Raw genomic sequence first — 25,546 nt, 5'->3', positions numbered from 1 at the left:
ATATAAACAACCACGGGACTGAAAGAACAAAACACACCGTAAATAGAAGCTGCAAATAGCGATCACAGTGGTGAGAAGTCGAACAGGGCCTGGAGGCAAAGCTGCTCTACACAGCTTGTTGAAAGTTATCTGATTATTTTTCAGAATGAAGTTTTACATGCTGATAAGTTAAAATGCATGATCTTCATAATGCAGCCTGATTACTGACAGTAAGAAAATAACAGCAGTTGCGTGCAACAATTATCTAAAACTGTAAAGGGAACCATCCTTCAAAATGAACTTTTACTTCTGATACTTTGGTACTAGCAGTTACAGAATTAAAATTTTCTTTAATAAGGAACATTTAATCAAGTATTTTTCAATGTTTCCATCCATCACTTGAGCACTGCATGTCACAGTAAAAATGACAATATTGTACAAAGAGTGGGCAAAATAACATCAAACTTACATGTAATCCTTCACAATGACCCTACAAAGAATAAAGACTAAGATAGATTTGCAGCAGGTTCCTAAAATATCAGCGATGGTTTGTAGCTGCAGATGTAAGTCACTCAAACTTCTTCATTACTTTATTTTTATTTAAATGTTTAATGTGTTACCGTCTCAGGCTGGTGTTTGTAGTGATGAGATGTCAGCGTGCCGGCGTCCAGAGAGCATGGCCGTGTGCAGTGCCTTTTCCCCCGCTCCTCGCTCAGACTAACACACGGAGGACCACGTTTTCCCACTGGCACTGAAGATGTTTCCTCCTCTTCATCTTCTTCCTCCTCCTCAATATCCTCCTCCTCCTCTTCTTCCTCCTCCTCCTCCTCTTCCTCTTCCTGGTTCAGGTTCCTGTGATTCTCCTCTGTGTTAGTCCTTAGTCCCAGGACTCCAGCCCGTCCTTGGTTTGCTTTCAGGAACTGGTTCTCCTGCTGCAGCCTCTGCAGTGCACTCCTAGGAGGTAATGGAAAGAAACACATATAGACATAAGATTAATGTTGCCATCACCAAGGCAAGATCAACAATACAATTTTAGCTCCAAACATGTTTCCTGATGATCTTTAAAGACAAATATGCACCTCATCTGAGCCACAGAGGTGTATCCATCCCTCTCCAGCTGTGACCTTATTTCTTCAAGCTCTCTTTCAAGTGTTGTCTTTGCTTTCTCGAGCTGCTGTAAGTCTCTCTCCCCATTGGCTCGCTGGGCCAGCAAACCCCTCACCAGCCCTCCAGACACACCCTCAGGTCCGCTGGCCCTTCCAGATGTCTAAACATTCAGAAAAAAAAAGATAAAATACTGTATGTTATTATAAAAATCATGGGATTGGGGAAAGTGCTTTTTATCAATGTTTAAACTCAGAAAATATACATAAAGTAAAGTAAATTCAAATGTAAATAAAGTATTTTACCTGAATGGAGGCCAAACTTCTAGCTGTCACTTTCTCATCGTCCTCCTCTATGCTGTCGGTGAACTCGTCGCTGCTGCCGTCTTCATCATCCCCCTCCTCCTCCTCCTCCTCCTCCTCTGTGCTGAGCTCTAGAAACACAACAACCATATAAGGACAAAATCCACTTGTATACTTTTGTTTTTGTTTATTTCTTAATCCTCTGTTATTCTCCTTGTTCTTGCCATTTTTACATGTCTTCCTCTCTAGTGTTCACTCTCTGTCCCATTTTTTCCTCAACTCTGAATCACCCCTCTGGAAGTCATGGGACTAAAGGGAAATGTTATGTCATATGTTCCCAGCCAGCCAGAATCACTCGAGGCGGTGCAACCCAGCATGAGTGAGTGTGTGTGTATTGATGAGAAACAGTGTGAAACTTTAAACACTTAAAACTGAGAAAAATGTGTCATATGTCATATTGACTCACATGATAATTGTGTGCCAAAACAAAATATATATGCAGAATATACTTCACTCTGCGTTATTTAAATAATATACACTCTGTATAATGGACACACACACACACATACACACACACAAAGAGCAAGAGAGGAACACATAAATGGATGTTGGTTTACTGCCAGGAAGCAGAGGCTCAGTGGAAAGTGACGGGCAGGAATTTAAAGGAAAATTGTTTTACATAATACACCCCAATGATACACAATACACACATACACACACATCAGACATTGGTCACTTTTGGGGACATTACATAGACTTACATTAATTTCCTGGAAAATTAACCTAACCCTAACCTTAACCACTGACCCCAAAAATCAGCTTTTTCCCAATTGAGGACATGTCCACAACTGGACAAGCTGTCCCCAGTTAACTGTTCCTAAGTCTGAAATTTGTCCCCAAAAGTAGTCTATGACAGACCACACACACACACAGACATACACACACACACACACACATATGCTGTGCAGAGCTATATGTGAATTATAGGGGTATGGGTGTGTATCTACAGTTGCTCAGTGCATTGTTGCAGCTTATTATGTTACTGTATTATTAACTGAAAGTGTCTCCACCCTCAAACAAGTATGACAGTTAAATATAGTAAATCTTTGTGCCACTATAATAGCAGGGCATCAAATTCATGGAGAGAAACTACTGGGTTATTCTTGATTGAACAATGTGCACTGTAAGCCAGACTGGGTGAATATGGGGCCCTGTTTACACACTGTGACCTCTCACACTGTGGACATGTAGAGGGGGCGCTACTTGAAGCTGTTTTTATCTTGTTTGGTGTATTTGCCATTTAAACTAACATGGATTTCATTTTTTCAGAAATATCATGGACATTCAGTGACAGGGCTCACGTGAGCTTCCCTTATTTGGTGCATTTTGTGTTTTAGTGTTGTGAATATCTAACTGGACATTACAGCAGAACAGCCATGCAAACATGAAAACCATGCCACAATCTCATGCATCACGGAGCAAGGACATGAAGAAACAATAGTTTCACATAGACCCTGAATTATCTAAAGAAATCTGTTGACAAGCTCTGATATGTTTGACAATATTTAAAATTGTTATGTATGTGTGTAACTGTGATTATCAAAGTGCATATTATGATAAACTGGGAGACAAACTGATGAAGGACAACTTGGAATTGCTATTTCTACTATGAGGAACCTCTATGAAAACAAGCACACTGTGAGGTTGTTCTGAGGAGAGATGGAAGGTACATAAAGGATCAAGTAGGGGATTTCAGGTTTGGGATATTCTTGAGACAAATTCCCAAATTAAACACAACAAACAGAAATCCATAACAGAAGTGCTTTTGACAAAAAGCCAGCACATGTTTTATTTCTGTTGCATTTAAAATACAAATGAAGTGTTGACAAGGATTCCATCTTTGAGGCAAGATGAGAGATCAGGGCACAAATGTTGAGAAAATGTACTCTACCTAATATAAATATTAAATGGGAAAATATTATTTCTGGCATTCACATCTCATGTGACTTACAGAGAAGACAGTGCAGACTAGCAAATTACCTGCTATTATAATTTACTGGTATCTCGGTGCAAAGCAGAGCTTAAGTTCAACAAGCAGGTAAACTACAAACAATAGATATAATCTTAAATTACCATAAAGTTATCTACCATCGCATATCGAATATGGCTGACCTCACGGCTCATGCATATCTTTTAAGACTAAAATTAGAGCAGAGCAGGTTTACATTATAAAACTGTGTATGAAAGTCAGAGGGAAGGACTGAGCTGAAGGAAACTACTTGGCCATCTTTTTGGATTTTTTTGGGCCTGGAGTAAATGTGCACATCCTGTATACAAAGAGATGGTATAAAACAAATGATGGATGGCGAGACGTTTCACTGTAAGGCATGAGCTTGAGTTTCTCCACAAGATGTAACTTCACTGTGACAGTAAGGCTGGAAGAGTGACACCGGTGAGAGACAGTACAATGGCAATACAGAACAAGTTGCACTGCAAAGCAATACGCAGGCAGTTTTTAAAAACAATATATAAAACACAGATTCACACCAACACTCACAATATATATTAATAAATAAAACTCTGAGTTGCACGTTGCCACTTCATACAAATGAGGTTAATCTGAACAGGCTTCCGCTACTGTGAGTAGTGCTTGTGCTATCTGGACGAAGCTGTCTGAAGAATGACGGGTCAGATTTCTGTTCATAATACTATAGAATCATCTGATCATGTTTACAGGGCTGCCAAGTTTTGACTCTCAGGTCTATCCAATTAGAAGTAATAATAATATTACTTAATAATATTACTTAATAATATCTGAAAAAATGATCAGCTTGACTGGAGCGTGCATCGCAATGATTTGTTGTTGCACACTGTTGGTTCAAACAGATGATGGACAATCCATGAAAAGTGCTGCCTTAACTTTGTTACACTTAAAAATCACAAATTTTACATCGGAGGAAGCAAAGACAAAAAGTTAGCATGAGAAAAGGTATATGTGGGGTGAGATCTTGAGATCTGTCAATTGTGTGAGTCTCATGGTCAAGGCATGAGACAGAGGCAGCTCTGCATTTACTTTAGGGATTTTTTTTTTTTTAATAAAAAACAGACCGTCAGAGGCTACAGACAGCTCCATCTCACATACAGAGTGCCAGTCTCACTCAGTGCTGTCAGACAGAACATCACAGAGCATTAGTGACAGTGCCCCCCACAGCCCTGGAGGCTGGACCCTGCCCATCCCCACCTCCAAAGTCAGGCTGCCTTTTAGCTGCCCTTTCCAGCACTAGGGCCATGTTACGGGTCCTGGCCAGGACCTCCTCCAGCTGTCCGCGGAGTGCCTGAACAGAGTCTAGCTCAGTGTGCAGGGTCTGGATCTTCTCTGAGCTGCTGCGAGGTGGAAAAGAGGAGAAGGAAAAGGTGTCTTTAGACCAAAAGAAAAAAAGAACTGCAACTTACTGTATTCACAGGAAACTGGGCTGTCAGAGGCTTCCCTACCTGTCACTTTTGGTGTGAATGTGGGTGAGACTCTGGTATAATCTCTTCTCCGCCCTCAGGGCGTCATTCAGCTTGTGGTACTCTGACACAAGCTGCTCCAGCACACGCTACATCAGAGTGGCATGTGAAGTGGGGGAAGGAAGGAGAGACAGTAAAAACACTCAATTCTTGAACAGTACAAAGACACATATTGTCTCATTAGTTATGGTTGAAGGAAAAACCTACTTGATGATCAGTGCTGTCTTTTGTGGTCTGCTGGTGAGCCAAGGATAAACGCAGAGCAGAGAGCTCCTTCTGCAGGGAGAAGACACAAAGATCAGAGACTTCTAACAAAATGTCAAAGATTGTTAGATTTACGTATAATTACAGGATCCACACAGATACCTGAGCCTCCCTCTCCTTCTTCAGTACCAGCTGCAGCTCCTCCTGGATAGCCTTCATCTCTGCCTCGCTCTCTTTTGAGGACGATTGCATCGCCTCTTCCTGGCCCTGCATCAGCTCCTGATGAACAAAGTACACTGTGAAGATCAGGTCTACAGGAAACAGAGCTACAGAGAAAAGTAAGGGGAATATGAACATGTACCTTGATAAAGGCTTCCTTCTCTTTCAGCAGAGTCTGCAGATGCTCCGTCTCTCCTCCCATCTCCCTCTCCTTGTCCCGTCTCAGCTCGCACAGCTCCTGCTCTCTCAACGACAGCTGTCTGCGTAGCTCCTGCAGCTGGCCTGTCCGCTCACTAATCACCACAGACAGCCTGTAGGAGTTGTCCTGAGAGAGAAAGAGTGTCAAAGTGTGAAAAAATCAGCCATGGGACTCTATGGCTCATACAATATATTTACAGATATACACAATGTATCTGTGTACTTTCCTATCTCTATTTCTATTCTGTGACTTCAACTGTGTTACAGAACTGATCCCAAATCAGTGACACAGCCTACCTGCAGATACTGGTCTTTGGAGCTGAGAGTGTTGAGCAGGTCCTGGACCTGTGTTTGGTGTTCATTAGACTGGCGGCTGCGGTCTGACAACAGCTCCTGGAAGAGCTTCTCTTTGAGCGCCAGCCGAGCCTTCAGCTCCTCCACAACCTCAGTGGGACCAGCCTGAACTCTGGCAACGAGGGCTGCTGTCAGATCCTGTGCACGCACACAAAACAAGATTCACCCAGAAAAGTCTGTGTCAGCACACCTGTTGTATTTGTGAAAGGCAAAACAAGTAACACAGGTTTGTCTACCTTGACTGTTTTTCCAAAGCTTTTAAAATTACGCATCAGCATGACAATAAAGGCATAAATGTGTGTGTTTGTGTGTGTGTGTGTTACCTGTGTCTCCTGGCTGCGTGCCTGCAAAGCTGCCTGTAGCTGGCTGATGATGGTTTCTTTCTCTCTCAGAGTATTTCTCTCCTTCTCCTCACTCTGCTGTTTCAGCCACTGGAGGTTCCTGTAGGCCTCGGCCGCCTGCTCCAGCTCCAGCTCTTTACCTCGCACCAAAGCATCCAGAGTCTAAAATACATAAACACCGTCACAATTCCAGGTGTAACCATAAATAAAGAAAGACATAAACATGATACCTCATATATGCCTAAAACATTAACATGTTTTCACATTCATCGAATTCATGTCTGTTTTAAATATCAGAATGTATATTTACTCTTTTGGAGTTACTGACAATGAAGTAAGTATTCCCACACTTATGAGATCTGGCCAACAGTATAAGCTCACAGTTCTGGCGTGTTTCTACCGCATGTATTGAGCGTACCGTGATGGTCTCCTCATTGTTGGACAGGATGCAGCGGAGTCTCTCCAGGTCTCGTTCCTTCTCCCTGAGAGCTAGCTGCAGCCTCCTCACCTGGCCCTCACGCTCCTCCACACAGCGAAACTTGTCATCGATGGAGCGCTGCGGGCAGCAGAGGGAGGAGAAGAAGAAAAAAAAAAAAAATCACACTGCTATTCCGGGAAACTGTGAAATTTATCTTCAGCCTGATATTCATCATGTTCCTTACAGCACGCAGTTTTATGGTTAAAGGTAAAAATGAAGATGTGGGTTGTTCAAAGCTCTTTTTGCTTAGAAATGTATAAAAAACAAATGAGAGTACATCAAGGTGAGAAATTAACTAGTTAATCAGATTTTTAGGAATATTTTGATCCTTTTCATGACTCTTCTGGCTCATTTCTTGTAACAGATTTACAGAAGACAGTAATCTCTCCCTAATAATTCCCCCTATGATTTATTACTTAATTGGTTGTGATATTTTGTCCTGACCTACTGATTTATGGCGAGTTTTCATTACTTTCTGCTACAGGCTGTTTCAACTGCTGCAAGCTGCAAACATTGCTGCTTTCTGGTGAAAAAATGAACTCAATGTTCCCTGCACAGAATGTACTGGAAAGGCAGTCCCATTAATCACATGGTGTACAGTACAGTGACCCACATGTAACTATAGTTGAGAGGGGCACTCTTCAGTATCAATCAATGTCTAAATGTGTGTGTGTATGTGTATGTGTATGTGTGTATGTGTGTGTGTGTGTGTGTGTGTGTGTGTGTGTGTGTGTGTTACCTCCAGAGCTCTGTCTCTATCTTTAATACGCTCTCTTAGTTTCTCCAGCAGGGCATCTCTTGGTTTGGAGCTTCCTGTTGACTCCAACATGTCTGAATACTCCTAAAAGATATAAAGATTTTTAGAAAGGATGAGAAATCTGTGCATGTGTGTATATTTGTGCATTTACATATTGTATGTATGCAGCATGTGAGGGATTTAGCGTGTTACCTGTAACTGTTGCTCCTTGTCCTGCAGAGAGTGTTTGAGCTGTGCAATGCTTCTGTCTCTTTCCTGCACCAGAGAGAGTCTCTCTGCCTCGCTCTCCTTCAGAGATGCTTCTTTAGCCTGCAGCTCAGAGCGAATTTTCTGAAGGGCACAGCGGAGGTCCTGCCGCAGAGAAAGAGGAGAGGTTACACATGCTGCGTCATCCACACTTCAAGACTTCTTTTAAACGCCTGGTTTACTAACAAACACACTGACCTGGTTGTGTTTTTCAGTGACATCTCTGTGCTGCAGTGCCTCTTGTAGATCAGAGTTGAGTCTGTCTTTGAACCTAACCAGGTCGTCTCCTTGCCTCTGGCTCTGTCTCAGACTCCTCTGACTGGCCTCCAGCTCCAAACCCAGTGAGAACAGGGAGCTTTGCACTCCTACCAACTCACCCTGCAGCTGGGCAAGCGTCAAGGACTCGCTGACCCCCTCTGGAGCCTGGAGAGAGGATGACCACGTAACAAGGACATACAGTACGTCACTAGTCTGAAGACAAGAAGTGATTCTGGTTCGGGGTTCTCACCACTGACCGTGCATCATATCTCACCTTGCATTGTGCTAGTTGGTTGCGATGGGCCAATTCTCGCAGCTTACACAGTGTGGTGTTCTGTCCTTCGATCAGCTGGTACAGGTCCTGGGCCTTGGAGCAGAATGAAACATTGCTATGAGCATATTTTTAATACATATATAATCATAAACAGGTTGATCTCTGTTCATACAACAAAGACAAACACTCACCTCACTGTCTTTGGTGTTGATGGACTCTGTGAGGCCCTGGATGGTTCGTTCTTGACTCTGAGTAGCCTGACGGAGTGAACGCAGCTCACACTCCATCTCAGTCAGCTTCTCCTGCAGCTTCTACGGAGACAGAAACAGAGATCACCGTCAGGCTGTCATCAGGCCTCATATGTGCCTTTATAAAACAAATCTGACTGAAATGAGGTATTTTTATGTGACATACCAAATTGTTGGCCTCGCTCTCATGGACCTTTGCCTGCAGGGATTGAACTTGGAGCTGGGCCTTCTGCAGCTCACTGACACACTGACCAGCCGCACACTCATACTGGTTCAGTTGACTCTGCTGCTCCTCAACGAGGCTCTGTAAAAAGAGAGAAGAGGGTAAGATGTTGGAGTTTCAAGTCATAATATATTGGCTTCGTCTTCTGACTAAATCCAGAAGCAATTATTTGTGAATAGGATGTTGCTTTAAAGACTGACAATCAAGTGGGCTTGGATGTTCAGCTCAAAATTCAAGGAAAATACAAAGGCTGCAGGCTACATAACTTTCCTCAGTGGATTGTGTAATATGTGTACAACATTTAGAGACTCTGCTTATTCATGTGTGTACTTTGTAAAAAGCTCTGACGGAGGAGAGAGCCTCTAGAGTGGTGTGTGAGCTGCATGCATGAGTTAGCATGAGCGTACCCAAAGTGCTCTTTGCCACTATTATCTTTACATAACTGGCATATAAATGCTTCCACAATCTAGAGGAAGGATGTTATTATGATACGCTAGCCTATAGTATGCATTATAGTATTGTAGTACAACGTAGTTAAGGATTAATTCAATTGATTTTTGTTAATTATTGTATTTTTTTCCAGATAGAACTTTTGTAGTGAACATATCATTTAAATTGTGTTATTATAGGAGCCAACCAGTGCTGAGATGACAGGGTGGTCTGACATTGCGTGGATCGCTTTGCCTCAAGGGCTCCGAGTGAAAATAGGCCAGTAGTGGAGTCTTTCTGGTTTAATGTCTCCCCACATCTAACCTACTTAAGTCAGCAGCTCGGGCTCAAAGATCACACAATTTATTTTAAAGAGGAACATCTTTAAGTAAGAGTCCAGTGATTGAGAGGATTATGAGGAAGCTGGATGTTTATTATTGCACACACGCAGATTGCAGATGCGTACTTGTCCTCACATGTGCAGAAAATCTTGTCCTACAACATTAGTTTATGACTGGAAGAACTGGGAGGCTCGTATCTGTCTGCAGTATGTAAGTGAGTCAGTGTAGTGTGTGTGTGTAGGTTGCTACTTCAGATCTAAATCTAGAACACTGGGATTAGATAAGGAATTTCATATTAACTTCAAGTTTTCAGTTTTCGGATATTTTATGCTCACTAAAATGGGAAAAAAACAAGGAAAAAACTGCCCATGCTTTAACGCTCTTCACTCTGCTTTACTGACATGACTAATGACCTTTTTGTGCATGCACAAAAACACACACACATTAACTAATTAGGCCATGTCGTGGCTCACAGCTTACCCACACCTGACTGCTAATGTTATGTGTTCTCACACATAGACAACTAAGCAGAACGCACACATAACACTACAACCCACATCCTCTGGGTAAAGGTTTGCTGGAGAAGCTGTGAGCAGGATTTAAGTGACTGACAGCTGGATTATGTGGCTAATTAAGCTTTTTTTTAAATCTGCTGTTACAATTTAATTGCTTTATCCAAAGTGACAGGAGAGTTAAAAAACACAAGCAAGGTGATGAGATTTAACAGTTTTGTGGGAATGCTGCACTGTCTGTATGTCAAACACCTAATAAGCCTACTGGTTGCTTCACTCAGATTGCTGCAGATACTGCAGATTTGTACTGCACAAGCAAAATCCACCATTCCAATGAGAGTCATCATCCTACAGTCATAAAATCCTTCTATTCAGCACCGTGCTTGTCAAGGTATTGTACCTGGTGGGGAGGTGGTGGAGGGTACTCTTTGTACAAATCTTCCAATAAGTCCTCCATGTCAGCCAGGCTCAGACCCTGATCAATCCCAACATCCAACCTGATCAGAGGGGTATCCAGCTCAGGTGTTGGCATGTGGTTGTATCTTTCTCCACCTGGAGTTCCATAAGACATTCCCAGAATTGGATCAGGGAAGCCCAGCCTGGTGCCTCCATTACTGGAGCTCCGTCTGAGCAGCACTGGGAGTTTACTCCCCTTGGTGCTCTGGACTGGTCGGTGAACAGCGTAGCTCTGCAGCAGACAGAGGGCCAGAGAGAGGCTGGGTGCAGGTGAGGTTTGGCCATGTGGAGGTCCCATGTGCTCCTCAGAGAGGGAGTCAGATATCCGGTCATCTATTGGTTCCTTGGGGGAGCTCGGCGGCCCATCTGTTACGGCTCCAGGCTGAATGTATTCCTCAGCTGTCTCCAGGGATGCTATAGAGGGGCTGGAGCTGGCTCGTCCAGCCAGAGTGCGATCACTGTCTGATGTCCTCGAGGGGTTCCGAGAACCAGGGACTAGAGTTAGAGAGGAAGGTGGTTCATCTGACTCTTCCAGTTTTTTTCTTTCTGCTTCTCCACCACCTCCTCCTGTCACACTCCCTCCAATAAGACTGGCTGAATATCGGGTTGATGGTCCACAGGAAATACTCCGTGCTAGCTTCCTGGGCACCTTACAAACAGCTTCATAGTCAGAGTCTGCAACCCGCCAGTAGGAACATCCGTGACACCTTCTTGGAGTGCTGGGTACACAACGGTGTGATCCTGCAACTGTAACCTCTGACCCTGGATCAGCAGTACACTGAGGGTGGTGGTGATGGGGACAGTCCAAGCCGTCGTCTGCCCAGGACTCATACAAAGAGTAGACCAGGTCCTCCTGAAGCAGGGAACAGTACTTAGCATGGGTGAGACCTGAAATGTCCACCATTCCATCCCCTGGTTCGTCATTAGCCCCCATTACAGCAGCCTCCTCTGAGTTTGTTTTCTGGTAGAGTCCACTGATGCACTGCCTCAGCCGGTGTTTCTCTTGCAGGAGCCTCTGCAACCTTTCTATGGACAAAGCCTCAACGCGGGCGATCACCGTGTCGAAGCGGTACATGCGGTCCAGCATGAAGGTGCACTTGGAGCAGGCAAACTCTCCTCTGCCATCCCGAGCCAGCTCTTGCCCCAGAGCATGAGATAGCAGCACCTGCAAGTTGAGCTTGGCGGTGGGGTGGAAAATCCATCGCCGCTGGTTACCGCAGAGATCACGTCCACAGATGCGACACGTCTCTTTCATCTTGAGATCAAGCATTCCACAGGCTTATAAGTATTTAAGAGTGGCAGATTATTTGATTTTCTCTCACATTAGGACAACTGAACCCTTGTGGGGAATTTGAGTATAATGTTCAAGGTGCATCAGAGCACTTTTAGAACACATGAAATCCTGAAATAATAAATGTAAAGCTTGTGACATCAGTCCTTGCAATGGCATTAAATTCAATGGCTTGAAAATAAACGAGATGAGGTAGACAAGAAGAGGCAATGACCAGGCTTATAGAGAACTGGCTGCATATGTGGCTCTTGGCAGGACAGAAAACAGTGAGGTATAACAGATTAATTAAACAATCAATAAAATCTATCAATTAGGCCAGGTCGATCTGCTCGTGCAGGTGCATCAGGAATATGGCGCAGTCCTCCAGCAGACGCACGCTGAAGTCATGTTAACGTCTCATCAATCAGCTGCAGTGTTTTTCTCCATATTGTCTTCGCGCTGTCACCAAAGCGTTGTTTCGTATTTCCCTACAGCACCGCACGCGCCTCTGCACCATCACCGGGCTGTCACGGACACACGAGCCGCACCGCGCGCCGTCAGGTTCATGATGACCGGGGACCGGCAATTATCCGCTGCCCCAGACACAGAGCAGAAGCAGGAGTCCTGAATCTTCCGCCGGTGTCTGTATCAGGAGAAGAGACCGTTCATTCATTTCAGAGCCGTTACCGACAGCTACACGGAGACACGCGCTCACCGCGTCCAGTCCTACGTGCGGTCCGAGAGATCCTCCGGGCAGCCAGATAACGATGTGGCTGCCTGAACCAGACCTGCAGCGGCGGAGCGCACCATTCAGGGAAACAGGGGTGGAGGAGCCCGGTGCAGTCAGACTGGGATCCGTATTCTTTAATACCCACTATGACTTTTATTCATACGCAGTACTGTTTCATGTTACAAAGTATAAATAAATAAAAAGCCAGCAGATATCAGTTTTATTTGGGTTTATCAGCAGAGAGACACAGTGATGCTCCCCTAGGACTCTGTTACTTCCTCCTGCCCGGTTTACTAAGCTCTGTTCGCCTGACTGAACAGGTGAAATGCTCAGTAACAGAGTAACATTAGTGACGCTCTGTAAAATGAAATGACTCTATTCTTTACTCCAGAGAGCGAGATAGATTCTATTACATTCTACTCTGTTTTTATTTTTTATTTTTATTCAAGTCTGCATTAATGGCATGACACAGTATTGCTGTACAAGGTTTGTAATGTAAGTAGGATATGATAATTTAAAATGTAAGATAAAATAAAATATGTAGTGCATTATTATACTATGTACATTATACAAACTACTGTGTATATGATGAGATGAGAAATGATATTCCATTATGATTCTAATATGTTCTATTGTATGTAAAATCAAATCAAACAGGGAGCCAAACATAAGGCACTATTTTAGACCTTGTCTAACTTGGTTTTCAGTAATAATTATGACACAATGCTCTCTCTCTCTCACACACATTCTCTGTCCCTCTCTTTCAAAACACACACACACACACACACACACACACACACACACACACACACACACACACACACACACACACACACACATTTTTCCATTTTCTAGTTCTGTATCTTAAAGAGTTCCCTCATGAAATACACAAACCAAAACTGACAAAAATGACAATTAGGGTAAAAACTGTCTGATAACCCCCTCACAGCAGACATTTTGACTTGTCAAACAGGAAAAGTTCATGTGTTATTGTTAAAATTAACAATAGCTCTGCCCCGTTCAAGTGTCCCAGTAAAATGCCTTACATGAAAAGCGCCTTTACTTCTGCATGATGGCACAATCTTTACGATTACACTGAAGCGTGAGTACGTAACCTAGAATTCATAAAGCCACTGCACATATCTCTAAACTACAGAACAAACCAATGAGATTAATCGTTTTCACGTTCTATGTTATTCTACTGTATTCATGTATCCAGGGTCAGTCTGGCATCAGGCAAAGAGGCTCTGCAGAGTAAAGACAAAGGGATGTTTTCTCTACTTTAAACATACTAATCAGTGAGCCATAAAACCAGTTACCAAGACAACACATATGTGCAGTAGTTAAACATGACTACTGTGTAGTGATGTAATGCTTGCCTGAGGTTACACTGCAAAGGAAGATAAAGTTTGAATAAGGTCATTATCATATTGGCAGTATTACAGTAGCAGATTATCAATATGATAATCAATTCATTGTTTTAGTCATTTATCAGGTATATGTGTCAATCAGTTTTTGTTACTGCTTTTTTTCCACTACTAGCTTCCTTTTCCTCTGAAGTAACTGAAGTGAAATTCTGCATTTCTAAGACAACACATTGGGTTTCACATCATTGGTATTTGACCTTATATTTGTCATTGCAGAGCTAATCAATGATTAATCAGTTAGTCAAAAGATCTATATATTGTGACAATAGCCAGGTGCCCAAATGAACAATGAAACAGGGGATTTCTTGCCATAATCATTCCTTCTGTTCATTCTGGCCATTAGAAGATGCTCTTCAAATGTGCTTACAATGTAAGTGATGGGGGACAAAATCCACAGTCCTCGTTTTGAGAAAAAATTTATTTAAAAGTTTAAGTGAAGATAATATTTATGTACATGAGTTTGTCAAATAAACCAGTGTAATTTTCCAATCATCAGTACCAAATATCAAAACATCTTCCGGGATGATTATTTATAGTTAAATTTCCTTCATGGTGCTGATATTTCAACAATGATTTGGCTGTGATGCTCAAACAACCAGGCCTTTCTCATGTGTTTGACTGTGCAAGTTAATCTCTGCAGTAGCACAAATTTTGTTTCTCCCCTGAGGCAGGAAAAACAGATGGTCACGCTGTCACACTGTGACTTCCTCGCAGATATGCAGTAAAGAATTCCAAGTAAACAGTCCGGTATACTTGAATCCTCAAAACAAGTCTTTTGCTTCAGGACAGTGTGATTCTATACATTTTTAACTAATTAATGTAAGACAGACTTATAGACCTTGTGTCTTGAAGCCCTTGATTCCTGATTATTTGAAGGTTAATTACTGGTCCTGAGTCTTTTTCTCTAAATCAGATATTAGAATTTGCCTTGAGGAGGCCGTAGAGAACCAACAACATGTGGGAAAGATGCATCTGAATAATAAGTTTGAAAATACACTATTTTTCCTGTTTGAGTAGATGTTTTGTGAAATTTAATGCTCATAAATATAAGACAATGTTACAATATATGAATGGTTTATGTGTTTGCAGTGTACAAACTACTGCAAATTATTCTTGACAAGAAAAGCCTTAAATAATTGTGTTAAGAGGTTTCAGGTGATGTTTCTTTCCTCTCTCTCTCCAGACATAGATTTGATCTAAATGACTGTGGTGTCTGGGGAACTAATTAAGAGCTCTTGTGGTGGGCGTCTGTCTGAAACAACGTAACTGTATATCAGTGTTGTGGTCGCATAGCACTCAAAAGGTCAAGCTGACCTATTGACAACCCGGCTGAAATCTGACCCGCTAAACTGCTAACCAGCCAGATGCCTGCACGCACACACGCATATGTGAAAGAAGGCACCTCATGGGAATGTGCACACACACACACACACACACACACACACACTCACACAAGACCCCACTTACACTGATCCTTGCATCTCTTTCTATCTCTGTGAGAAGAATTCACCTGAACAGTTTCTCTCACTGCCGTAGGACTTAAATTGATGAAGAATATAACTGAAGCCCACATTTGGAATAATTTAATTGCAGTAAAAGACACAAGTGTAATCTAAAGCTACAACATATGAAAAACTTTTTTGTTTTTGTATTTTTATTTTAGTCATATTTTGCTGGTCTCACTGTCTTAAAATGCAAAATATATTTTATTGTATATTTGATTATATGGCATCATTGTCATACTTTTAGCTCTACATGCTGTCTCACATCTATTCTTGCGCACTCATACACACCACTTACACAACAAACAACACTTCCCTCTAATTTTGCAAAGTCTCTGTAAACTCTGACCCAAGAGCCTGCATTTCAACACACTGGTGGTTCAAATTTGGCCTCCAAAAAAACAAGCATCCTCTCCTTGTTGTACTCAAGTTGAGGCTGTGTCCTTTCTCATGTATATAAAACATTCACTTACTTATCATATGTAAATTATACTTGTGTGGCAGTGGACACTGGTCCACTGTTGCCTTGGTGACTAAATGTTTTGCACACACAGTGTAGTTATCCATCACCAAACATACAACTCAGCTTTGTTTGTTTTTTCAGGGCACACCAACACAGACCACATAACCCACACACGCATCCAGTGTGAAATCTGAGTAGACAGCCTGCCTGGCGAGTACATTTGCATCCTTCATCCAAAACTGATTTACAAGTTAAAACGCCTGCCGAGGCACCTTGAAAACAAAACGCTGCTTGTGAGAAACTCACCCAACAACAAATATGTCTGCAACAGATACTGTGACTCATTCAGGCTATATCCAAATAACAACAACTAACATTGCGCAGATAAGATAAATGTGGGTGAACACACACTGATAAAGGTAACAATGGTTATTAATTTTAATATATAGAACAAACTCATGTCAAAGATTCACACTGAGCAGTGTGAGCAGCTGTCAACGTAATGATGCCTCTCCATTTGTAGTTTCATTACATGTCAGGAGAAATGTGTCCTTGGGGATGTCAGTGCAGCTAAAGCCTGTAAATGTAATGGGACTCTGGCACTTTGTGAGATGAGATCTGTAAGATGGACTGTGCTTTCAGGTTTGATTAGAGTCATGTTCCTCGCCTCTGTTTGTTGACTTTAATGTACTAATTCATCAGCATATCTGTATTATTTGCCATTCAGACTGGAATAAGCCACTGACACTGACTCATGAAACATCCAGGATTAGATTTCACAAAGATGAGGAGAATTTCAGCTCAGTCATTGGTCATGATACTGTTAACAGTTGGTTCTTTCAGCTTGTAGAAAATATGAGGTACAATTATGTCCCTGTTCTCACTGCAGAATATTTGTATTGATTTTGTTATGTTGATTCTGCACAAAATATTCTGCAGAAACAGACTACATTTTTTCAACATTTTGAATTCTTGCTGTTTTTCTGTGGCAAAATGTGGTAACATAGATACAGTTACTTGGTTCTGTACCACAAACTTTTATTTTACTTGAAAAGAAAATGCACTGGTCACATTGGGAATTTTCCAAACTCTTTTGCCACCAGGCATTTCTGTAAAACATCCAATAATTTACCAAATTATGAAAATATGTCTTGTTTTTTTCCAATTGATTTTTCAATCAGTTTTTTCAAATGGCTCCTGTTGAAAATGTGATGCGTCGCTTCTCCATAGGGAGGCAGAGTCTGTCTGACAAAGTGCTCTGGACTTCAACAGTGAGAATTGTGATGCTGTTCTGACACTCTGTGGACAACTTTATAACAACATGTAAAGGCTTCAGTTATTCTAAACACTAAACTTAATTTAAAACTTTTAAACACTTGACCACAATTTAGCTATGCTTCAGTCTCTTTACATGAAAAAAAGAGCTCAACATACCTGCATTTCCTGTTCAATGCGCAGCCTCTCTCGACCAAGTTCCTCCTGATAGAACTGCATGAAAAAGAAGACAGACTATAAATCTACTGTACGTATGTACAACCTCTAAAACTGAAAAAATAATCAATAATTACACACAATTTAAACATTTATGATTGAGGAAATACACACAGAAATACACATAATATGCACAGAAATAGTAAAAGTGGATGAATAAACCTTGATAGAAATATGAAATGATTGTTTTCTTCAGTTGGCACCCTCTCTAGATATGTAAAACTGTGTCATTAATTCTATACTTGGCCACCTGTATACATCTGTGTGTGTGTTTGTTTAAGTAGTGGTGTGTGTACAAATAGCTCATGTGACCTACATGAATAAGTGTTAAAATAAGGCTGAGGAATGTCACATATGTTGCTTCAGGAGCCTCTCTCTAGAATAGAAGTCTGGCCAGAGGAGACATGGTGGTCCAGAGGAATGCAGTATAAATAGCTAAAACCTAATAGTTTGGGCCCCTGTTTGATTGTACTGCAGCTGCAGAGACTCAGTCAAGATTTTTGATATTAAGTGTAATTTAAAGTTGAAATATAGAGCATTTATACCTCCACATCCTTGTCCTTCTGCAGCAGAGATGAAGACAGCTCATGAACCTGTCCCTCCAGCTCTCCCACCCTCAGTGAGAGAGTCGTTTTCTCTCCGCTCAGCTCTGTGATGAGGGCCTCCTTAGAGCGAAGCTCTTTAGTCAGCTCCTCTATTACCCTGAACACAGACAGATGCATAGTCAGTGACACAGGGAGATGGATTTGGTTAAGTATATGTGATGATTGAGGAGATTTTGCACCTGTCTTTGTTGGTGTTGGACGGAGACAGAAAGCTCGGAGGCCTCTCGTCCTCAGGGATGTCCTCCATGGGGATGTCTAGGGAGAGCAGGGAGGCATGGGAGTGTGATCCAGCTAGCGAGGCCATCCGCTCAGCCTCACTGCGTGCTAACTGGGCCTCCTGAAACACGCAGACACACAGAGGCATTTATGATTTGTAAAGCTGGGACACATGTATGTCAGTGTAAGTCGCTGAGTGTGCGGGTGGACTGACCTCCTGCAGGAGCTGAATCTTGGTCTCAAGAACTTGCTGCATGTGGTCGATTTCCTGCTGTCTCTCCTGACACCGTCTCTGCAGCTCCGCCTCATTGTGATTGGTCAAGCTCTCTGCTGTCGTGCTGTCAAACGGCAAAAGAGGCAAGTCAGAGTTGATCACCAAATCAATCAGGCATCATACTGAATACAGCACAAATCAACTGAGTCTGAGCGCACACAGAGATATGGTCAGAGGGGTGAGCACTGGGACAGGATGGAGACATTAGTAAATGCCAAGAAAGCAATATGATGTCATCACTTTCCTGTATGCTACAGTGCTCATGGGATACCCAACATCCTCCCACTTATAGCAGAAATTAAAGTGCTGTTCACAAAGTGGTGAAAGGCTTGACATTAATACAGCAGTGGAAGCAATTTGAGTATTTTTTTCTACTGTAAGTAACCTGGACTTTGGTAATTATTTAGTTCAACCTGTATTATAGATATGAAGGTTTACTTGTAGATGTGTTTGTGGTAAAATGCTTAATTGATACACACTGTAAACGCTGTATCTGCATGAATCTAAAATGTCCCTCATGCACGTCTTGTTTCTTTGTATTCTCCAACTATCAAATTACGTTTCTCATGATGTAAGTGTTTCTCTCGTTCCTTCGGACCCCCTGACTGTGCAAGCATCTGTCTATATCACTTAGTCAGTCAATGGCGGTATCCCAGAATTCCTGCTCCCAGAATGGCACACCCCACGCCACTCTGTCGCCATGAGTTGCTGTTCTGGACCCTCTCTACATACGTTTTTAACTCTGTCCGCCACATGCAACAGCTCAAATAACTGGGATATTTTGAACCAGTCTGAGTAATGCAAATATCTGAGTCTTGGACAAATGTTCTTTATGTGAAGTGAACAAGACAAGACAAGAACAGCCTATGAAAACAGCCTGAAGTGTCAGCAACAAGTCAGATGGAAGATGATTCAGTAACCTTGGTCTGTCAACAACATAAACAATTAAAACTATCAAGAAAGGCAGTGAGACTTCAAGTTCAAGACACTGAGATTCAACTGTTGGTTTGGAGTTCTGTGGTTTATAATTTGGCAATTTCTTGTTTGTTAGTATGATTTTTTATTGTTGTTGTATGGATTTTTATGATGTGATGTGTTTGTTTTTTGCCAGCAGCTCTAGTGACTGGCTACGGCAGTCATTGCAGGCAAACCACAGAATATGCAGTAAATCAGACAAGAAGCATCACTGGCAATCTGGAGTAAGCAGAAATACTTTTCCCAACCAGAGCACCAGTTTAATATTTAGGCAAATGATGTGGTAACAACCAGACCTCATGATATGTGAAAGATAACTTAAAAAGCAGCGTAACTGTTAGTCAGAGGGAGAGTAGCATTAAAATCATACAAGCGTAACTTTCAGAATCATCTCTGCTGACACCGAACAGGGGTTCACATCATATCTATATATTGTAACAATATTGTAGGATAGAGAGAGTGACAACAACAACTAAAATAGAGACCAGTAATGAGAGCCAATTTACCAGAGCACCACATGTTGGCCGATAAGGAACCATTCCAACATAAAGGTCAAAAAACATGACCTTTAAGAAGCATCTCCGTCAATTTGAGCAACAGCAAGATTCTCTCTCGTGTGTGAGTCATACAGAGTAGTAACTGTAATGTCACCATGCAAAAAACCCAGAAAAAGCTTCACCCTTCTCTACATCACCCCTGCAATCTACTAGACCCCCTGCAGCAGCTTCAAGCTCCATCCTGGGACAGGAAAAGCCTCGCAGGAAGAGAAGGACATCTGTCTCAAGCAATCAACAATGTCAAAAACACAAATAACTTCCTTTAAATCCCATTAATGGTTTTTTCCTCTTTTATACCGGACATAACCTTTTTCAGATCACCTCAGACAACTAACAGAAACAGAACAGACAAGGAATGACAATAATAAATGATTATATGTGGACTTACAGGGCTTTGTCCAGAAGCTGCTGTTTCTCCTGGAGCTCCTGCTTCAAGCTCTCTACTTCCACCTTCAGCTCGATGTTCTGCAACAGATGGAAGCAGTAAAGTGAATCAGTCAATGTATTAATCAACCATCACATATCATTGTTACACATCAGCATTCCCACATCAACATTTCCGCAACAGATAAATGACCATTTGTAACTATGCATCAGTGACAGTGGATGGTGGCGACTTGCAGCTGTGAATTAATGTGATAATTTGATCATATGCTGTTAAAGTCATTGAAGAGCTACAGCTTAATATTGCAACTTTGGTATAACAGGTACATTTTGAAATGGAGTTTCTGAACTCTGCAAGTTCTGCAATTTGTACGATTTTCCAAACAAACATCAAAACACAAATATATTTGTGACATTATCATACCTGCTACACAATGCAGACTTTCTAAAAAAAAAACTTTATCTATAGCATTTATTTTCTCAAGAGAAACACTATGTAATATGCCATTTAGCTTTCATGGGGTCTTTTATATGAAAAATCATAATGGCAATTTCAATATCTGTAAATGACCAACTAGTAATTACATATGAGGCTGTAACAGTAAAATTGAAAAGGATGAGATATATTGTTGACAAGTATCTTAACTAACATAAAATATATGAATATTAAAGCTGCTACACATCCATGGCTCATCCTCACACAGGTGTTTTCTTATTTGGCTAATTAGACCTCTTCTCAGTAAGTTATTAAGTTTGTGACCTTTTAAATGATGTTAAGTTTTACTATGATAATTAAACAAAGCCCTACTGAAAAATTAAAAAAGGGATACCTTCACTTAATTAAAAAAAGTCTTAATCACTTATCACCCCTGCAAACATAAGCATACAGTTTAATAGCAAATATGTTTTGCTATTAATCATACCGTACATATAAAAATATCTCATCATTTTTTGTTTTGTGTAGTGTCAATATATCTCTGTAAACTTGAGGTTCAATTAAATAATCTATATGAAAATACAAAATATTCCCAATTTAAAGCTTCTTAGCATCTTGAGATGTTTGTATCATTGTACTTTCTTTGCTTGTATCATTACTGAATCTCCTTCATCTCTCTCTCAAATCGTCCACAAACACACGTTTGTCTTCTTCTTTGCTCAGTTACCTTAGTTATTATCACTCCATCACTCTCTAATCTCTCCATCCCTGTTTTGTGAATCAGCGCTGGTAGGTGTTGTGTATCATCAGTACAGAGCATCTGACTGTGCTGTCATGGCTGGTATATTTAGAGCAGGAGAATTCGGGGAAGCTCAGATACTTATCACTGGGGCCAAAGGCTAAACTCCACAGTTTGTTTACCTGCTGTGGTCCACAGGGAACTTTTTAGGGCCAATCAGGGCTCTTACATCGGGCCAGGGGACAGAGGATTTAACAGTAGGAATGATGGGACTCGTTCTTTCCATTCTGACCTCAGACAGGAGGGAGAGGACAGTTTATCTGTCTGTCTGTCTGCTGGGCTCGGATCAGATAGCTGCTCTCACTGGTCTTATCAGCTTAATCACTGCTGCTAGGCTCAGGTTCATTTAAACAGATTGTCCACATCTTGGTTAGCTGCCTCTACTTCCCTTTTTCTGGCTTTGTGTCTTCTTTCATCTTCCTCTCTCTCTCTTTTATAAATGTCTTAGTGCCTCTTTGTGCAAATGCAAGTCTGCTGACCTTCTCCTGTCCCGGCAGCCAATGCCAGAGAGTTTTATGTCCTCAGTGCTCACAAAGAGCCAGTCTACGCATGCAGCAAGTAGCACGAACAGCCTGAAACCCACACCATCATTATACACGTACTGCACGAAGGCACCATGAGTGCTACTCACACCCATATTGCTGAACAACACAAGTTCATACATACTCACACCAGATCATTGCAGACAGTGACAAATATGGACAAAGCTGCAGTCAGCAAGTATAGTAGTGATATAATGAATTTAGTTAATAATAACAATAATTATTCTCATTATCAATTAATCTGTCAAATACTTTTTCAATCAAGCGCTTAATCCTTCTGTAAGTAGAAATTCATGGATAAAATTGCCCCAAAAAAGTCCAATATGATATCTTCAAATTGTTTTGTTTTTGTCCAAACAACAGTCCAAACCAAAAATTAGTCACCAGCAAATTATGTTTTGATTAATATGTGACCTGAACAAGTTGTTCGTTAATCAACTAATTGACATATTTTTCAGTACTATGACCGAAAATGATTTGATGTTTCGTTATCAAGGTATGTGCAACCTTCAGAAAGGCAAATTGTTATTATTCGGTCACATTGTCACTGCTTATGAAACTGATTTTGAGTTAAGCAGGAAGCAGGAAAGATATACACATTTTATTTTATTATGTGTAGTAAAATGTCATTATGTGGTTAAAAAATCAGGAATGTTTCTTGAATTTTGACACTTTATTCTCAAAATATATATAATCTGTTCAATCTTCATAAATAATGCAGCAGCATCTAGAACTTTTAACATATGACCAAACATACGCTCTGCATAGCTAATGAAAGAAAATGACTCAACTAGATATTCTGACAATGAATAATGTAACACACAACTAAGAGGAACACGTATCCCTGTGTGTGCCAACAACTCAGTTTACAGTAAGAGAGACCATCTTGAAAACAGCTCTATATATAGACACCCATCACAGTGCACCTGCTATTTTGGCCCCTCCTGGCCCGTCGGCCCTCAGCAACAGATCCCCTAATAACCAGGCGGCGCAGCAGAGGGGAGATCGCTGCACAACACTGACAGGACTGTCACGCACAAACCAAACAAACCTGCAATATTCAACCTGCTGACAGATATTATCATCTACACTCAATTTATTGATTCAGCACATCCTGCTCTATTCCTGATCCATTTACATGAACTGATCATGAACTCTACATGAATAAAATCAGTGAAATAGGCTACTTTTGGCACAAGATGCTAAAGATTGTGCGTGTTTGCTGACATTATTCTAAATCATTTCTAAATCATTCAATTACATGCTTTAAAAGAGTAAATCAATATAACAAATCATGGTGAAGAGAAACAAACACACACACACACGTGTACTGACGCTTGTCTCCTGTCATATGGACACTCATACGAATACATGTGATAAATAAATCAGTGTACTAAAGCTGGCTCTATAAATAGAGTCTCTCAAGCTCTCAGAGAGATCACTATGTGCCCAACACACCTAGTCTATTACACTGAAATGTGCAGAGGGAGGACATGAACATTGACACTGTCATGATGCTGAGCCAACAGAGCAACGAGCGACTGATCAGATAACATCTACGGAACAAAGATTTAGTCTCCAATAAAAAAGTGATCAGACTGATTAACCTTTAGCCACACAGAGCGAGAGATTGTAAAGAGCGCTAGGATTAAAATCTAGTTGGATGTCTGTATGACATGAGATCAGTTTACTCAATCACTGCTGGTATGCTGTAATTGTGGAGGAGATGTGGCAGGATGCTCAGGTCTTGTTCAGTGGGATCAAACAGACTTTTAGAGTAATTTTAAAATATCAAAGAGGTGCTGATGAGCAGAAGGGATTTGGAGTGAAGGGAGGAAGAAAGAGGCGACTTTTAAACTCTGGCTGACTTGTGCAAATGGACAACAGCTGAGCTGGGTCACCTTATAGGTGCAAACACACACACACGCACGCACGCACACACACACAAACACACACACACACACATACACACACACACACACACACAGGGACACATAAAGTATACACACTAGGAACAGGCTGCAAAAGCCTGCAGATATAAACACATGCATAAAACGGCATTTGCGTACAACTACTCTAGTTTTAGAGGTGCAACAAATTATTATTTTCATTACCAGTTTTTTTCTATCACATAAGTCTTTGATTAATCTATTAATTGTTTGATCTAGAAAATGACAAAAAAGAGTTTTTTTTTAACCCTGAAGAATTCATTTAAAATGTTGAAAAACAGAGAAAAACATCAAATCCTCTCAATCATGAAGTTGGAGAGAGAGAACTTTTGTCAAAACTTAAACAACTTGATGAATGACTTAAACATACATACTACTAAATAAACTAAACTAGTGTGATACAATAAATTTGTTTTGATATCAATTTAATACTTTTTTCCAATGACTTAATTTGAGAAACATAAATATTTTTTCTTCATAAATGTGGCATTCATGTGGTGTCAGAATAATCAGAAAAATTAGTTCCTGACTGGGAAAATACACAAGTGTTCCCTCAACAAAAACTCTGAAAATTTTGGTACATAATTTGCCGAAAGTTGACTTCATATATGCAGAAACATGGCAGACGACAGTAAATGTTTGGTTGATGGCATGAAACTTTTTACTAATTCACTTATTGCATATGAATTTCTTGTTCATATGTAATTTGTATTATGGTATTATGTATAAGCATTAGTTGCTGTCTACATAGAGTGACCTAGATTAATTAGAAAAGTTATTTATTAGCATTTACCTTGAAAACAAGTCAGGCAAAGCAATATTATAGTGGCTTTAGGGAATGTACTGGTGCAGCAACAAGTCTGGGACAAAATACAACACATCTTCTTTGAAGCATCCATGTTGTTTCCACATTATGACTTAAAAGCTCATGAACACACCAAAGTTGGAAGACCAACTGCCCAACAGGGGAAATGGGACCATCAGAGGAGAACATGAATACAGTATAACTTTACAAAAGAAGCAAGAAGAAGAAAATTTCAATCTTTTTTTATTTAGTTGAGAAGATCAGTAACCGCTCTCATATCCTATCTCATGTCTGTTAACTTTGAATCTACAGCCAGGAAATGATTACCACAAAGAAGGGCGAACAGCTACCTTGGGTCTGTCCAAAGGTAAAAAAAAACATCTGCTGGACTACTTCATAGTTGGGAACAGCGACTTCTTAGCCAAGAAAAAGTCACACATAACCCCCCTGTAAAACTGCGATTTATTGTTTTTATACCTCCTTTTTTGTATGAAATAAAACCAATGAGATATAACATGTTAATTGGTGAGCTTTAGAGGTGCTGGTTTGTTTTTTGTTAAACTTTTGAACAAGCTGTTTCTAGTCTTTGCGCTAAGCTAAACTTGCTAGCTGATTGCTGGCTGTGGCGTTATATTTAACAAACAGATATTAGATTGATATTGATCTTTTCTCCCCTAACACTCAGCAA

The 25,546-nt window shown here is 40.9% G+C and overlaps 1 protein-coding gene across 7 annotated transcripts in view; it reads right to left on the bottom strand.

Moving 5' to 3' along the window:
* The window catches only part of LOC137194096 (myomegalin-like), a 39,920-nt gene that overhangs the window by 13,032 nt on the left and 1,342 nt on the right, over positions 1-25,546 (bottom strand). For 5 of the 7 annotated variants that reach the window (XM_067605638.1, XM_067605643.1, XM_067605641.1 and 2 more), the window contains exons 1-18: positions 10,378-11,703; positions 8,639-8,776; positions 8,416-8,535; positions 8,225-8,317; positions 7,891-8,115; positions 7,639-7,797; positions 7,429-7,530; positions 6,630-6,767; positions 6,194-6,373; positions 5,814-6,008; positions 5,461-5,643; positions 5,262-5,378; positions 5,103-5,171; positions 4,878-4,984; positions 4,627-4,769; positions 1,389-1,516; positions 1,059-1,246; positions 600-933 (exon numbers count right to left, since the gene is read on the bottom strand). In XM_067605638.1, the coding sequence (XP_067461739.1) occupies positions 600-933; positions 1,059-1,246; positions 1,389-1,516; positions 4,627-4,769; positions 4,878-4,984; positions 5,103-5,171; positions 5,262-5,378; positions 5,461-5,643; positions 5,814-6,008; positions 6,194-6,373; positions 6,630-6,767; positions 7,429-7,530; positions 7,639-7,797; positions 7,891-8,115; positions 8,225-8,317; positions 8,416-8,535; positions 8,639-8,776; positions 10,378-11,703 (3,945 nt within the window). Of the gene's footprint in view, positions 1-599; positions 934-1,058; positions 1,247-1,388; positions 1,517-4,626; positions 4,770-4,877; positions 4,985-5,102; positions 5,172-5,261; positions 5,379-5,460; positions 5,644-5,813; positions 6,009-6,193; positions 6,374-6,629; positions 6,768-7,428; positions 7,531-7,638; positions 7,798-7,890; positions 8,116-8,224; positions 8,318-8,415; positions 8,536-8,638; positions 8,777-10,377; positions 11,704-17,259; positions 17,314-17,861; positions 18,019-18,100; positions 18,259-18,351; positions 18,476-20,331; positions 20,409-25,546 lie in introns of those variants that run through there. The other 2 variants (XM_067605645.1, XM_067605639.1) reach the window with 2 other exon arrangements.

This window comes from Thunnus thynnus, chromosome 12, assembly GCF_963924715.1.
Source record: "Thunnus thynnus chromosome 12, fThuThy2.1, whole genome shotgun sequence".
Classification (NCBI taxonomy): domain Eukaryota; kingdom Metazoa; phylum Chordata; class Actinopteri; order Scombriformes; family Scombridae; genus Thunnus; species Thunnus thynnus.
The sequence above is the reverse complement of the archived record's forward strand: the minus strand, read 5'-3'. Positions and strand labels throughout refer to the sequence as shown.